Source organism: Oryx dammah, unplaced genomic scaffold, assembly GCF_014754425.2.
Source record: "Oryx dammah isolate SB20612 unplaced genomic scaffold, SCBI_Odam_1.1 HiC_scaffold_13, whole genome shotgun sequence".
Classification (NCBI taxonomy): domain Eukaryota; kingdom Metazoa; phylum Chordata; class Mammalia; order Artiodactyla; family Bovidae; genus Oryx; species Oryx dammah.
The window spans coordinates 40680973-40697474 of NW_024070197.1; the positions used below are offsets into that span (position 1 = coordinate 40680973).

The 16502-nt window shown below is 51.1% G+C and overlaps 3 protein-coding genes across 5 annotated transcripts; all 3 read left to right on the forward strand.

Moving 5' to 3' along the window:
• The first annotated feature begins 296 nt into the window (after window positions 1-296).
• Window positions 297-1519, forward strand: LOC120873216 (metallothionein-2). Of its 2 annotated transcripts, none has more exons than XM_040254033.1 (3): window positions 297-668; window positions 963-1028; window positions 1281-1519. In XM_040254033.1, the coding sequence occupies exons 1-3, from the start codon at window positions 641-643 to the stop codon at window positions 1370-1372; spliced, it is 186 nt and encodes a 61-aa protein (XP_040109967.1). In that variant the 5' UTR covers window positions 297-640; the 3' UTR covers window positions 1373-1519. The 2 variants fall into 2 exon arrangements, with proteins under 2 accessions (XP_040109967.1, XP_040109966.1); XM_040254032.1 differs by having other exon boundaries at window positions 475-668; window positions 750-1028.
• Window positions 1520-8468: 6949 nt separating this feature from the next.
• LOC120873219 (metallothionein-1C) lies at window positions 8469-9891 on the forward strand. Its single transcript, XM_040254038.1, has 3 exons — window positions 8469-8607; window positions 9240-9305; window positions 9670-9891. Exons 1-3 carry the CDS (start codon window positions 8580-8582, stop codon window positions 9759-9761), a joined length of 186 nt encoding a protein of 61 aa, XP_040109972.1. The 5' UTR covers window positions 8469-8579; the 3' UTR covers window positions 9762-9891.
• LOC120873218 (metallothionein-1B) lies at window positions 8531-15081 on the forward strand. 2 transcript variants are annotated; one of them, XM_040254036.1, is made up of 3 exons: window positions 8531-8607; window positions 13855-13920; window positions 14849-15081. In XM_040254036.1, exons 1-3 carry the CDS (start codon window positions 8580-8582, stop codon window positions 14938-14940), a joined length of 186 nt encoding a protein of 61 aa, XP_040109970.1. In that variant the 5' UTR covers window positions 8531-8579; the 3' UTR covers window positions 14941-15081. The 2 variants fall into 2 exon arrangements, with proteins under 2 accessions (XP_040109970.1, XP_040109971.1); XM_040254037.1 differs by lacking the exon at window positions 8531-8607 and adding an exon at window positions 12972-13163.
• The last annotated feature ends 1421 nt before the right edge of the window (window positions 15082-16502 follow it).

A 16502-nucleotide genomic window follows, 5' to 3' on the forward strand; every position in this document is an offset into this window, starting at 1 on the left:
CTGTCCTGAGTTCCAACCTTTTTTTCCACCCGAGCTGGATGGCATCACTGACTCGATGGACATGAGTTTGAGTAAACTCTGGGAGTTGGTGATGGATAGGGAGGCTTGGAGTGCTGCAGTCCACGGGGTCGCAAAGGTCGAACACGACTGTGCGACTGAACTGAACTGAATTGAACAGGGTCCTCAGGATCAACTACCTAACTACTCAGGCCCGGCAAGCACAGGGTACAGAGCAGGGGGCAGGGGAGGGGAGGGGCGGGAGAGCTGGGGGAGGGACAGGCGGCGGCGGAAACTCTGCACACGCCGAGGGCAGGGGCAGGGGGCTCGGCGCACGGCCCGGGCCGCCCTCCCCGCTCTGCGCCCGGCCCTTCCCTCCATCGCCCCGGCGCACGTAGGGCGGCTTCTGGGAACTGATGCCTGGTGGCCCGTGTGCACAGCTCGGTGAGCCGCGCGGCCCGCCAGTGACTCAGCGCGGGGCGGGTGCAGGCAGCGCCCGGCCCCGGAGGGTTTTTGCACTCGCCCCAGCTCCTTTCCGCTATAAAGGCAGCCCACCGCCCGCTCCGCTCCAGCACGCCCCTTCGACATCCTCGCCATCCTCTGCTCAGCCGTTTCCGGACCCCAGCCTCTGCTTCAGCTCGCCATGGATCCCAACTGCTCCTGCACCGCGGGTAAGGACCTCTGGTTTGGGGCTGGGTGGCCATCGCAGAGCTAGAGGAGAGTCTTTGTGACTCCTCATCACTCACTTTCAGGGCACTGTTTGCCCTTTCGAAAGGGTTTCCGTGTACCCGCCTCTCCTCTGAGTTCAACTAGGAGACCCCGTTTGACCGATAAGGCAATTCGTGTTCGTGGCTCGCCCAGGCTCCCACGAATTGATTGTGGAACTGGGACTCAAACTCGGGCTGCTAGCCCGCATGCCCGCGTTCGGTTCTCCAGGGACCGTTCTTGCATCTTTCTCCTGGCAGGTGAATCCTGCAGGTGTGCCGGCTCCTGCAAATGCAAAGATTGCAAGTGCGCCTCCTGCAAGAAGAGTAAGTGGGATTTTCTCTGTCTACCCCTTACGCGCCGCACTCCCCGCGCCCAGCTCCACACCCCCCGCCCTTGCAGGAGGATTCGTTACCGTCTGAGCCACCAGGGAAGCCCCTACACCACTGGAGGGGAATTTAAATCGGGCAGTGGGTGCCCCTTCCCCAGGGAAGGTGGCGCCTCCACCGGAAGGAGCGGGAAACCTTCTTAATCCGCTGTCCCTCGCGCTCATCAGTGCCGCTCCCTTCCTCCCCCAGGCTGCTGCTCCTGCTGCCCCGTGGGCTGTGCCAAGTGTGCCCAGGGCTGCGTCTGCAAAGGGGCCTCGGACAAGTGCAGCTGCTGCGCCTGAAGTCGGGGAAAGCCTGCTCCTCGGTGTAAATAGAACAATATGTACAAACCTGCATTTTTTTAAAAAAAATACAACCTGACCCGTTTGTTACATCCCTTTTTTTTTTCCTATAAAATACAAGAATGATAATAAAAGTGGTTGGCTTTACTCTGACTGTTTTCTTTGACTTGACCAGGGCTTCAGTGAGGGATTGGACTAGAAGTACAAAGACTTGGTTTCTGGATGGAAATGTTAACCCCTGACAAACCTAGTGCCTTGTTCGAGCCACATTTCAGCACTGAGCTCCATCTTCTGTAAAATGGAAGTGCCTGAGGGTAGATGCCACAAGGACACTGGGCACATGTGGGGTCCTCTCTGTTTTCAAGTCAAGGGTCGGTGGCACAGAAGCTGCTCAATCTAGAATTTTCATTCTGTATGGTTTCCCTGTTCAGTTTCTGTTCAGGGTTTTATGCTTGAAAGTGACTAAAACCTGCTTGAATATAAATGGGGCTTCTAAAATAAATCACTGTGGTGAAGGAACATATTTTACTTTCCATCCATCACAGATCTAAACATTGGTAAAAATAATAATTACTATAAAAATGCCATAAAGGAGCAACACAGAGCCCATTCTTTCAGATTCAACACACATCATTTCAATCACTATGTGAAGAACAAACAAAATCAGATTTTAAAATACTTCACAGGGGGACTTCCCTGGTCCAGTGGCTAAGACTTTGCAATCCCAATGCAGGGGGCTTGGGTTCCATCCCTGGTGGTGTACCTAGATCCCACATGCCATAACTAAAGATCTTGCATGCTGCAACTAAGACCAAGTGCAGTCAAAAAAAAAAAAAAAAGACAAAAGGAATGCTGCGGATACATTCATCAGGTGTCCAAGAGCAACCGGAAACTCCATAAAACAGCCCCAGGGTGTGGGCCCCGTACACCTTGCACAGCACTGCCTTCCCACCCCTGGCATCCACACAGGGAACAGACACTTGACTTGCCCAGTGCCACTCACAATAGACCCACTGCCCTGAGGGCTTCCTGCTAGGGCTTGGCGCTCAGTCTTTGGAAGCTGTTCCTTTGCTCAGGCTGAAACTGGTCCCTCCAAAATCCAGCCCTTGGCTACCTGAAAACAGCAAAGTAACCAGGGATTCGGAGGGAATTACCCAGCCATTTCCCATGAAGAGGGCGGATGCCTGAGAATTGGATCCAGATGAGAGTATTTCATGTCTGCCAGAGCTAGGTGATGGCAGTTTGGAGGGTGTGGTGGTGTTTGTTAGGCAGGACTGAGGTGCCAGGTGACTTGTAATTAATGCCAACGGTTAGTCCCCCCTGGCTGCTTGCGGGACAGAATCGCTATTTGATGTCAAATAAAAGGGAAAGGCAAGTCATGTGGCCCCGAAGTCAAGACCACACTTGTTCACAGGTGCCCTAGGTAAAGAGGGGATCCCAGGAGTCAGCCTGTGCTGAGGGCATGGGTGTTGCAGTTCACAGCCTATTTTGCCACAAGTGGTAAGCCCTGGGCAAGTTACTCAACATCTGAGTCTCCATTCTCCAACTGCCTTCTCCATATTAAAAAAAAAAATATATATATATATATATGTATATGTATATACACACACATATTTCTTTCCTTTTGGCTGTGCCGGGTCTTTGCTGCCTCGTGGGTTCCTCTCTAGTGGAGCTGGGGCTGCTCTCTAGTGGTGGTGGTGCGTGGTTTTCTCAGTGCAGCGGGTTCTCTTGTGGAGCACAGGCTTGATAGTTGTGGCACATGGGCTTAGCTGCTCTGTGGCCTGTGGAATCTTCCTGGGTCAGGGATCAAACCTGCACTGGCAGGCGGGATTCTTTACCACTGAGCCACCAGGGAAGCCCCCATTTTCCCATTTGTGAAAAGGAGATTATATCTCGATGTGGGGATTAAATGATGGTGTCCTGGCCTAATAAACAATGGCCATTCTGATCATTAGATCCACACAGACATTCACGGAGAGAGAATCCTTTCAGCTCCCAACAAGCTCTTGGGGAAAGACTCATTGGTTTAGAAGTAATTCTCTGGGCTGGAGGTTAAGGATGGGATTGGAAATTTGCTGATCTGGTGCTAAAGGGAGTATGGATGACCTCCAGTGAGCTGGACAAGATGCTGCCACAGCGTTTGGACACATTCCCAACCATGTCATCTGATCTGCACAGGAACCAGTGAGAGCATAAATGTGCAGGCTGGAGTGACTGTGCCAATTTCAGAGAGGTTAAGTAATCTGCCCAAGGACACACAGCTCAGAGGTCAGAGGCCTGAACCTATACTACAGCTGATCTCACCCCCTGGCCACAGCTGGTAGATCATGATGTCACTGAATGCTAAACCTGCCTCTCACTATTCAGAGGCCAAAGGACCTTTCGAAAAGGTCTGAATGTGCTCCTGACTTGACACATGGGAAACTGAATTCCAGAGAGGCCACAGAGCTGCTTGCTCAGTGCGCTTCCCACTGCTGCGCCTGTGCCAGCTTTCAGCATCCTTGGTCATGTGAAGTTGGGGTGTAGGAGCCTGGCTGGGGGCAGAATGCTGCAGTCAGCCTGCAAGAGTACCAATCCAACCTGCGTCATAGGACATTAGCTCTCTGTGGCTCAGTCTCCTCCACTGTTTGAGGCTCAGGGACTGCCCTGGTGGTCTAGTGGCTAAGACTCCGCTCTCAAAGCAGGGGGCCCAGGTTCAATTCCTGGTGAGGGAACTGAATCCTACATGTGACCATTATGACCTGGCATAGCCAAATAAATAAATATTTTTTAGACAAAAGCATATGGCTCAGGGGATTAAAGAACTAATGCATGTAAAAAACTTAGTATGGTACTTGGCATGCGGTGAGCAGTCTATAATGTCAGCTATTTATCATTATCATTATTATTCATAACATCACGGCTATCCAAGTACCCTCTAGACACAGAAGCAGTGCTGGTGTGCCTAGGTGTATCTCCTGTGGTCTGCAACCACTTGAGCACGTGACCTGTGGTCCAAAAAGAGTCACTGATTCTCACAAAATTGTGACCAGCACTGGGGGTTTATAACCCCAAGCACAACAGTCTGTGCCCTTATGGTGCATACAGAAAATTGCCTGCGATTTCGGCTACCACACTTGCACCAGTATTTTACTTAACATTTAAATGATTTATATGTTTTAAAATATATTGGTATCAGCATCTCCAGAGAAACAGAACCAGTAGGATGTAGAGAGAGAGAGAGAGCCAGATTTAAGAAATTCGCTTATGTAACTGTGGAAACTGGCACGACTGAAATTTGCACAAGCCAGCAGCCTGGAAATTCCAGTAGGAGTTGATGTTGGTTGCAATCCTGAGTTTAAAGGCCATCTGGAGGCCCAATTCTCTCCTTTTCAAGAGACCTCATTTTTTCTCTAAGGCCTCCACTGACTGGATGAGGCCTTCTACATTAAGAAGGGTAATCTGCTTTTCTGTATACTGATTTAAATGTTAATCATGTCAAAAAAAACCCCAAAGAAACACATTCACAGTAACATCAGGCTAGCGTGTGTGATCAAGGACTTGGTATGATAGCCTAGACATGTTGGCACATAGAACTAACCATTGTAGACCACCACTCATCACCCATACAACTTCTCCAGGTCAGTTCAGTCCAGTCGTGTCCAACTCCTTGCGACCCCATGAACTGCAGCATGCCAGGCCTCCCTGTCCATCACCAACTCCCAGAGTTCACTCAGATTCACGTCCATTGAGTCAGTGATGCCATCCAGCCATCTCATCCTCTGTCGTCCCCTCTTCCTCCTGCCCCCAATCCCTCCCAGCATCAGAGTCTTTTCCAATGAGTCAACTCTTCGCATGAGGTGGCCAAAGTACTGGAGTTTCAGCTTTAGCATCATTCCTTCCAAAGAACACCCAGGGCTGATCTCCTTCAGGATGGACTGGTTGGATCTGCTTGCAGTCCAAGGGACTCTCAAGAGTCTTCTCCAACACCACAGTTCAAAAGCATCAATTCTTCGGTGCTCAGGTTTCTTCACAGTCCAACTCTCACATCCATACATGACCACAGGAAAAACCATAGCCTTGACTAGACAGACCTTTGTTGGCAAAGAAATGTCTCTGCTTTTTAATATGCTATCTAGGTTGGTCATAACTTTTCTTCCAAGGAGTAAGTGTCTTTTAATTTCATGGCTGCAGTCACCATCTTCAGTGATTTTGGAGCCCCCCAAAATAAAGTCTGACACAGTTTCCACTGTTTCCCCATTTATTTCCCATGAAGTGATAGGACCAGATGCCATGATCTTCGTTTTCTGAATATTGAGCTTTAAGCCAACATTTTCACTCTCCTCTTTCACTTTCATCAAGAGGCTTTTTAGTTCCTCTTCACTTTCTGCCATAAGGGTGGTGTCATCTGCATGTCTGAGGTTATTGATATTTCTCCTGGCAATCTTGATTCCAGCTTGTGCTTCCTCCAGCCCAGCGTTTCTCATGATGTACTCTGCATATAAGTTAAATAAGCAGGGTGACAATATACAACTTCTTAAACCATACTTAATCTCCCAACAAAGACAATAACAAGGTCATACTTCTGTCTAACACAACACAGCTACCTTACCTACAACTGAAAATGTATAACACTGTCCTCAAAGGAGGATGCAAAGTCCTTGGGTACTTTTGTACTTGCTATCATGTAACTTAAATACTGTGATATTAACAATACATAAATACTACAATGTACAGTCAATACATTCTATATTATATGAGAAGGGAATAAAAGAGGGAAGAAAACAAAGATATTTGCCATATACATATATATTTACCTATTTATATATATATTACATGCACTTCCCTGGTGGCTCAGGGATAGAGAATCTGCCTTCCAATGCAGGAGATGCAGGTTTGATCCCTGGATAGAAGAGACCCCCTGGAGAAGGAAATGGCAACCCACTCCAGTATTCTTGCCTGGGAAATTCCCATGGCCAGAGGAGCCTGGTGGGCTACGGGCCATGGGGTCGTGGACACAAGTTAGTGACCAAACAACAACAAATATGTCACATTATTTACATATTTATACATATTGCATATTTGTAAGAAACTAATGAAGTACTCATAACAGTTACAGTTGTCAGTTCTGTTTCTGGAACCAGTCATATGGTCACAGCTGACGTTTATAAAGACCTTCTTCTCCTACCCACTCTGTTCACTTTGCCCCCTGCATGTACCTCATTTGGTCATGGCTCTTGATCTGGTGACCATAAACCTTCATTTTTGAAGGGTCTGGGCCTTTATCAGTCTAGTCTTGATTAGGTTGTTATAGTAGTTTCCCACTGACTTTAATCTCAGGGCAGGGTAAGTACTAAGAGATGCCCTAAGGGATCTCCTCTGTTACATAGGCTTTCTTAGCGCCATTGCAGTCTTACCCATAAGCCTAGAGTACTTGCTATGTTTTACAGCTAGCTCCAATCAGCATACCATCAATGTACTGGACCAGTGTGGTGTCTTGAAGAAGGAAAAGACAGTCTAGGTCCCTGAAGACAAAATCATGACACAAGCCTGGAGAGTTGATAAGCTTGAGGCCTAATCTCTCTTTAAAAGGTCTCAAGCAGTACACTGATATTGAAGACTGCTGCTGCTGCTAAGTCACTTCGGTCGTGTCCGACTCTGTGCGACCCCATAGACGGCAGCCCACCAGGCTCCCCCATCCCTGGGATTCTCCAGGCAAGAACACTGGAGTGGGTTGCCATTTCCTTCTCCAATGCATAGAAGTGAAAAGTGAAAGTGAAGTTGCTCAGTCGTGTTCGACTCCTAGCGGCCCCATGGACTGCAGCCTCCCAGGCTCCTCCGTCCATGGGATTTTCCAGGCAAGAGAACTGGATATTGAAGACACATCAAAGGAAAACTTGATCCTTGACCCTCTCCTTCCCTTGGGAAGCTGACTGGACTCAGATCCAGTGACTCTAATTCCTAGCTCTGTGGGCAAGCTACTTAACATCCCTCTGACTTCCCTTCCCATCAGCCTAATGGGCTCACAAATAATAGTGTTCCTCTTTAGATTCACTGTGAGGGATGAAAGATTAAAAAAAAAAAAAAAAAGATTAACCAGCTGTGAAGTGAAGTGAAGTAAGGTCGCTCAGTCCTGCCGGACTCTTTGGGACCCCATGGACAGTAGCCTGCACCACGCTCCTCCGTCCATGGGATTTTCAAGGCAAGAGTACTGGAGTGGGTTGCTGTTTCCTTCTCCAGGGAAACTTCCCAACCCAGGGATTGAACCCAGGTCTCCCGCACTGTAGACAAACTCTTTACCGTCTGAGCTGACACAAAATGCTGCCAAATAGTAATATCGAAAGGGAAACAATTAAAAAATGATATGTAAGGCTAGGTCTGAATATAACCTAAAAAAAAAAAAAATCCCTCCTCTGTATGCATCCCACTTTCTGAACATGTTTTCTGGAGTGAGGTGGGCTCGCTAGGCTGTGTAGATACGCAAATGACCCAGGCAAACGTGCCCATATATCCCTTCAAACTAGAGTGGAGGAAGAACGGAAGCAGAGGCCATTTCCGTTTACACCCAAAGGAGGCTCCCCGGGCGCAGTGTCCGCCTTGAATTGAGCCAGAAAAATAGGGCCAAAGGCCTTCTGAGCACTGGGGGAGGAAAAGTTCGGGTTTTTCCACCGCCTCCTTTCAGCAGGGACGTGAGCACAGGCTGGGGTTGCACACTGGCTCCGGAAAGGACGAACTCGAGAACTTGAGTACAAAGGAACGGGCGGCGAGGGGTATTGGAGGGGGCAGGTTGGGGTGGCGAAGACGGATGATTGGGTTCTTGGAAGATCCTAAACAAAGGTGGCATCCTACCTTGGGAAAATTGGGAAGGCCGGGGGTGGGGAGTGCGTAGCAGAGAAGCTGGGACACCGAGAACAACCCGGCACACCTTCCCTCCGCGAGTTCTCGCGCCAAAGGGGGCGGTCCGAGCACTGCGCACGGACCGAAGTCTTGCTCGCTGAACCTGCGCCCGGCGGGCGCCGCCAGGTGCGCTCAGCCCAGCGGGGCGGAGCGGACCGGACCGCGTGGACCCACCGAGCGGGGCGGGCGGAGTGCAAGGCCGGGGCGGGGCCTCTGCGCCCGGGCCGCCTCCTCTGGGTATAAACTGAACCGCGCGTTCCTGGATTCCAACACGTCCCCAACCGGCCCTCTTCTTTGCCACTTGCTTTGGACGGCCTCACCTCGTCTCCGAATGGACCCCAACTGCTCCTGCTCCACTGGTAAGGGATCCCTGGCTCTGGGACTTCGGATGTCCCCTCCCCAATATCAAGAAGCGTCCCTGGGTTTAGAAGAGGGAGTATTTGGGGTGAGCTTCTGTAGTTAACCCAGCATGTGCTTTCTCCCCAAACTAGCGACTTCATCTTCCATTAGAGCGTTCCCTTCCTCTTAGTCTTCCTCTTCAGAGGCAAGAGGTCTGAGGCTCCAGGCTGCCCGGTCTCACATCATCCAGGTGTCTCGGGGCCTCTGGGTCGGCTCCAGTGCTCTGTCCAGGCCCCCGTATTGCCTAGGCTGGTTGGGGAGGAGATATTGCCTCTTCTGGGCTCAGACAGAAAGTCCGAGCCATCAGACGCAGGCTTCCTGAATGGGCACTGGAGCCTGGGCTTATCCTTGGGGGTAAATACAAGACAGTACCCTTTGCACCGAAGGGCAGAGAAGTGGGGTGGCGGGGGGGGGGGGGGGGTAGGGGGGTTGGGGTCGGGGGGTGGGGGCGGAGATGAGACTTCTGTCTGTTCTGTGCTGGACGGGAGCTCCCAGGGCTGGTCCTGACCCAGGAGAAGAGGGAGGGCCCTGCTGACGGCTGCAGTGGCTCCTCCTCCCCTGTGCTCACCGCTGGCCTTTCCCTTCCTGGCAGGCAGCTCCTGCAGCTGCGCTGGTTCCTGCACCTGCAAGGCCTGCAGATGTCCCTCCTGCAAGAAGAGTGAGTGTGGGCCCTCCGCTGGGAACCCAGGGAGGGGTGGGTGGGGAGTGCTGTAGCTAGGGGGAGGGAGGGAACCCAGAGTGGGTTCTGAGTGCATGGTTCTGGGGGGGCTGGCCCTCTTTTGCCGCTGGGCACCCACCTGTCACTGCTGCTTCTAACTTTCTGCCCTGTCCTGGGCTTAGATGGAGCCAGGCAGCCATTTCCTAGTAGAACTCATGCCAAAGGTCCTCCAAGCTGTCTTAGGGCATGCTTTTCTGCACTCAGGGTCCTCTGGGTCTGAGGGTTTTGCCGCAGGGTTGCTGTTCGGCAGAGAGGTGCCTGGGAAATGCATCGCTGACACCTGCTTTCCCCCATCTCTCCACAGGCTGCTGCTCCTGCTGCCCTGTGGGCTGTGCCAAGTGTGCCCAGGGCTGCATCTGCAAAGGAGCCTCTGACAAGTGCAGCTGTTGTGCCTGATGTTGGGTAGAGCCTGCTCCCAGGTGTCAATGGAGGAACGTGGGCCAACCTGCATTTTTATACAACTCTGACTTGATCTCTACATTCCCTTTCTTAGGAAATATGTGAATGGTAATAAAGGTTGTTGACATTATTCTGATTCAGTTTTCTTTTCTGTGCATTCAGAATAAGGGCTTTTGTGCTATCCAGGGCTGGTGTAGGAGACTGGATGAGAACTGTAGAGACACGGCTACTAGAACAAAGCGTTAGGCCCCAATAAACTAAGTGTGCTGAGCAGATTCAGGGTCCCCTCCATTCTCAAGTCAAGGGTTGGTGGCTTCATTTTCCATCCTCTGATTGCCCTTAATAACTTCAGTTTCACATAAATTTTAGGCTTGATAGACTCTAAAGAAATTGGACTCACACCCCTAGTTACCTAAATCCCTACCTGGGACTCTCAAACTCCCTGCACTGAAAGACTAGTGTGAATTTTCTGGCTGTGGTTTCTATTTTCTATCTTCACAAACCTAAATGTTGGCAAAATAAAATTAAGTGAATTACTAATAAAAATTTACAAGGCTATAAAATACAAAGTCCAATTATTGATTCAACAAATTTGAATAAATACATGGGGAACAGTAATACAAGAAAAATTTAAAAAGTAAAAACCACATGTTTGTTCACCCAATACTAACACAATATTGTAAATCAACTATAGTTCAGTTTAAAAAAGAAACAAACTACACATTTGTTCCATCAGAGGTGTATGCTGAACACTGAAAACACTGGTGCCCCACTGTGTGGGCCAGCCATACCTGGAGTAGCCCCTCCCCACATGCCCACAGGGACCATCCATCTCACCTGGCCCAGTGCCAGTGACAGGACACCTGCTACCCTTGAGAGCTCCCTGTGTAGAGTTGGCTGTAAGTCTTTGGAAGTTCCTTTAGGTCAGGCTGAACTCTGCTTTCAAAATCCAGCCCTTGGCTACTTGAAACCAGCAAAGTGGCTAGGAATTAGGAGGTAATGCCCAGCCATTTCCCAGTAAGAGGGAGTATACCTGGAGACTGGTTCCTGATGAAGGACTTCATGTCTGCCTGTGCACGTTCTGCACAGTACCACATTCTGCAGTTATGAAACTGTAGCTGTATTTAGAAGGAGAGAGGTGCTGAGTGACTTGTAAACGATGGTCATGGCTAGTCCCCCCTGGACAACATTTGGAGTGATTTGCTATTTGATAAAGAGAAAGACAAGTCACATGGTCCAAGTAACAGGACCACACTCACCCACAGGTATCCTGTGTGAAGAGGGGATTTCTAGACCCAGTGTGCTGGTTCATTTAAGCAGTGGCACTTCCTGCCACATATCCTGAATGAAAGTGACGTCGCTGTCATATCCGACTCTTAGCGACCCCACGGACTGCAGCCTACCAGGCTCCTCCGTCCATGGGATTTTCCAGGCAAGAGTACTAGAGTGGGTTGCCATTTCTTTCTCCAGGGGAGCTTCCCGACCCAGGATCGAACCTGGGTCTCCTGCATTGCAGACAGACACTTTACCGTCTGAGCCACCAGGGAAGCCCCCTATCCTGAATGAGTCTCTCAAATCCTCTAAGTCTCCATTTCCTATTAAAAGGAGGTTGTATCTCTACATGGTATTAAGTGAGAGTGGCCTACTTCCTCACTGCTGCTGCTGCTGCTAAGTCGCTTCAGTTGTGTCCGATTCTGTGCGACCCCATAGACGGCAGCCCACCAGGCTCCCCCGTCCCTGGGATTCTCCAGGCAAGAACACTGGAGTGGGTTGCCATTTCCTTCTCCAATGCATAGAAGTGAAAAGTGAAAGTGAAGTTGCTCAGTCGTGTTCGACTCCTAGCGACCCCATGGACTGCAGCCTACCAGTCTCCTCTGTCCAAGACTCCTAGCAACCCCATGGACTGCAGCCTACCAGTCTCCTCTGTCCACGGGATTTTCCAGGCAAGAGTACTGGAGTGGGTTGCCATTGCCTTTTCCAGAGCTCCTCACTAGGTCTTAATAAACAGTGTCTATTACGATCCTTCAGTTAACAGTGACTTTATTGGGACAGACTCTTGTTGAATCCTAACAAGCTCTTGAGGAAAGGTGGGAGGTTAAAGTTTGATTGGAAATGTACTAATCCATTGCCAGCGGGAGTGTGGATGCCCTGCGACAGCCTCCCTCGGGTATGGCACTTCCACATCATTTGGACAACCACAAATTCAATGCCCACCCTCATATCACCTGATCTATACTGAACCCATTACAGAGTGAACTTGCAGGGGATGGAGGGATGTGCCAGTTGCCCAGAGTTTAAGCGACCTGCCCAAGGGCACACAGATCACAGTCAAGAGGTCTGAATCTATACTACAGCTGTCTCACTTACTTGCCAAAGGTGAATAATTATGAGGTCATATTATGCTGAGCCCTGCCTCTCCTTATTCAGAGCTGGCAGGCTCCTTAGAGACAGGCTAGTTGTGCTAATGGCAGAAGAGATGGGAGACTGAGTCCAAGAGGTCACGGCTATGATCTTCCCTTCCTTGGGGTCGTCATGCTTCCAGAACCTCCATCCTGGAATGGGGTGGACTGGCTAGGTTCAGGAAAACCCCTGAAAAGTTTAGGGCAAGAGCACCTGGAAAAACGTGCCCATCCATCCATTCAGCCGTGGAGAACAAAAGAAAGGATGGGAGGCAGAGGCCTGAGTGAGTTGATCCTGGGGCTGTTAGAGAGAAAAGTTAAGAGAAACGCTGCCTAGGGCCCTTCTCGGGGACCAGGACAGGGAACGGTGGGGCAAGAGAGTCGGGGGCCTTGGTGGTGAAGGTCACACCCACCACGGGGCGCTGCACACGAGGCTCTCCGCGCGACACACAGCTCCAGCCATGCCTGGGACGTGAGCGCGAGACTCGGGTTGCACACTGGCTCCGCGAAGTGGCGAACGCGAAGCGACCCCCGCGGCGCTCGGGCGCGGGGAAGACGGCGCAAACACAGAGGCTGGGTTCCCGGAAAAAGCCGGGAGCAGGGAAGCTGCCGCCCTCGGGAAAATTGGGAGGGGGCGGGCAGGGAGGCTAGGACACCGCGTACCTCCCGGCAAACTGTCCCTCCCCGCGGGCCGGGGCCAAAGGCGGCGCTCCGTGTGCACAGCGGCCCCAAGGGCACCGGGAGACTCTTGCGCTCGGCTCGCGTGGGGCTCACCGCCCGGCCCCGGAGCTGTGGGCGGCGCGGGCGCGGAGCCTCGGGGCGGGTGCAGGCGGGGCGGGCCCTCTGCGCCCGGGCCGTCTCCTCCGGTTACAAACCCAGCGAGCGGGCTCCTCGACTCGACACGCCTCTCACCGGATCGGGTGTCTCTTCTATGCCGCGTGCTTTTGCCCTCTGGTCTCAGCTCGGCTCCAAATGGACCCCAACTGCTCCTGCCCCACTAGTAGGCTACCCCTGGCTCTGGGCCTAGGGTACACCCTTCCCAGGCACTAGACAGAGGTTCCGTGGGGTTAGACGACGGAGGATTTTGAATTTGAGCTAAAGTGGACGCCCAGGGTTCACCCAGAAGTGCCTTCTTCCTAGCCATGATCGAGAGAGCTTTTTTTTTTTCTTTTTTTCCCCCCCAGTCAAGCGGCTTGTGGGATCTTAGTTCCTCCACCAGGGATTGAACACGGGGCCCTGACCAGTGAGAGCACGGGAATCCTTAGGACTGGACTCACAGGGAATTCCCAGACTCTAATTTTGAATGGAGAGTACTGAGGCTCAAGACTGTCCTTGTTGTCCTCACCCAGGGGGTCAGGGGACAGCTAGACTGGGACCCAGTGCTGGATGGAGACCTTGGAGCTGCCGGGCCTTGATGGGAGGAGGGGACATGGTGCCTCTTGGGGTTCGGGACATAGACCTGGCCCCCAGCCCCAGTCAACCTGGGCTGGGTCTGGAGCCTGGGGCCTTCCCTGGGAAGGGGATCTACTTTCCTGGGACCGGAAAAGAGAAGCTGCGGCTTCTCCATCTGCCTGAGTGGCGGGGAGCTCTCCCAGGGCTGGTCCTGACCCAGGAGGAGGGGGAGGGCCCTGCTGACGGCTGCGTGGCTCCTCCTCCCCGCTGCTCACCACTTGCCTTTTCCTTCCTGGCAGGCGGCTCCTGCAGCTGCGCTGGCTCCTGCACCTGCAAGGCCTGCAGATGTCCCTCCTGCAAGAAGAGTGAGTGTGGGCCCTCCTCTGGGAACTTGGGGTCTGGGCTGAGTCTGAGGAGGGACCCAGAGCTCAGCAGGGAGCAGGACTGACCAGACTTCCCTACATCACCCCCACCCCCTGCACCAGCACTGAAAGAGAATCTGAGCTGAAAGAGCCAGAGAGATGATTCTGTTCCAACTTCTCATTCTACAATGGCTAAATAAGTTTGAGAGAGGTCAGCGAATGGGGTCAAGGGTGGAAACTAAACCTAGAACCCAGGTCTCTTGTCTCTGATGTCACCTTGTGAACCCTCCAGTGTCCTGGGCACTTTAGATTCTTGAACTTGGTGACCAGGTGTGGAGTCTCTGCCCTGGGCGTGCAGCCCTTTGCTATACAGGCAGCCCAGTCCTTCCCTGACCCCTGGTGAACAGCTGTGGCAGCAGTTTGCCCCTCTCTGAACTTGACCACTTTCCTTACTTCACTGTATGTTTCTGAGGGGTATGTGCATGCTTACTTCACTGTATATTCGCTTCAGTCATGTCTCTTTGTGACCCTAATGGGCTATAGCCTTCCATCTCCTCTGTCCATGGGATTCTCCAGTCAAGGATACCAGAGTGGGTTGCCATGCCCTCCTCCAGGGGATCTTCCAAACCCAGGGATCGAATCCACGTCTCTTACATCTCCTGCATTGGCAGGAGGGTTCTTTACCACTAGTGCCACCTTTGAGGAGTGGCAGCTGCCCTTTCACTGCCCCTAAAGGCCCCACCACAGTCTCCAGACTTTCTGCCCTGTCCTGAACTCAGAGCAATTTTCAGAGTGTCAGAGATGAATTTCTTAGGATAGAGCATACTTTCCTAAGGTCAGGGTCCTCAGGGCCTGGGGCCAGCTTGTGCCAGGCCAGCTGTTGGGAAGGGTGGTTTCACGTACTGTTGTCTCTCACTCTCACTCCCCACAGGCTGCTGCTCCTGCTGCCCCGTGGGCTGTGCCAAGTGTGCCCAGGGCTGCATCTGCAAAGGGGCCTCGGACAAGTGCAGCTGCTGTGCCTGATGTCGGGGAGACCCTGCCCCAGGTGTCCACAGAGCAACCAGGACAAACTTGCATTTAACAATTGTTTCTCACTACCTTGATGCGATACAACATTCCTTTTTCTATAAAATATGTGAATTGCAATAAATCTTGTTGACTCTATTCTGGCTTCTGTTTTTGTTTGTGTGTCTTGAGTGGAAATGCAGAGGCTTGGGTTTTGGACCTAACCAGTTGCCCCTAAGACACTGAGTACCTTAAACAGGTCAGGTTACCTCTCTGAGCTTTGGCTTCTCAGGTAAAAGGGGACACATCCTCCAAGTGACATAAAGGCATTGGGCACATACAGGTCCTCACTGCCCTCATTAGTTTAAGTGTCAATGATGGGAAAACTCCTCAATTTCTCATTTTCATTCTCTGGGCTTCCCCTACCAAAGTTCAGGCCTCAGTGTTATTAGGTTTGTAGGTTTCGAAAGTACTCAGACCAGGTGAAATCCGAATCCTAATTGTTTTACTTCTACACAGGGCTTGCTTCTAAAACGCTGCTGAAGGACCAGTTTTTATTTTCTAATGCTAAAGATTTAAACTTTGGTAAATATACTAAAAAAAATTTTAGAGGTCACAATGGGGATAAAAAAACATTTTTAGATTCAATACAGAGAATTTCATCAATCTATGAAGAACCAATAAGAAAATTTAAGTTTTAAATGCTACACACATGTTCATCAAAGCCGTGGATAAGCCCTCCTGGGCACACTTCACCAATGCCCCACTGTGTGGACCATGAAGTAGCTCGTGCCCCCGCATACCCGCAGGGAACATCAGCCTTGGCTTGCCCAGGGCCACTGACAGGACAGCCACCATGGCTGCCAGCTTCCCATGGTGCGTTGGCTTAGAATCTTTGGGAGTTCTTCCCTAGGGCAGGCTGAAATCTGTCCCTGTCTCAAAATCCAGCCCTTGGCTACATGAAAGCAGCAAAGTGACTGTGAAAGTGGAAGGAGTCACCACCCAGCTGTTTCCCAGGAAGAGGACGTGTACCTGAGAACTGGGTCCAGGTGAAGGACTTCATGTCCACAGGGTGATAGCTGTTGCCCAGTTTGGAGGGCGAGGTGGTGTTCATTAGGCTGGAGTGAGGAGCCCAGTGACTTGTTATTTATATCAAAGCTCCCTGCCCCTAGCCTTTTGCGGAGGGAATTGCCATTATTATTATTATTTTTAACGCAGGAATCTTTTAATAGTAAAAGGACACTTCATGTAAGCTGTGTGCGTGCATGTGTGCTCAGGTGGCCCAGCTGTGTCTGACTCTTTGCAATCCCATGAATTGTTTTCCCCCTCAGGCTCTTTGGTCCATGGAATTTTCCAGGCAAGAATACTGGAGTAGGTTTCCCCTTCCTACTCCAGGGTATTGCTATTTGTTGTACAATCAAAAAAAAAAAAACGTAAAACAAGTCACTTGGCCTAGAAGTCAGAACCACACTTGCCCACAGATTTCCTTTGTGAAGAGGGGATGGGTTTTGGTATGAGGCACCCTAGTTCACAACTACCTAGCCACTGTCTGACTTGGGCATATATTTGATACTGCCTGA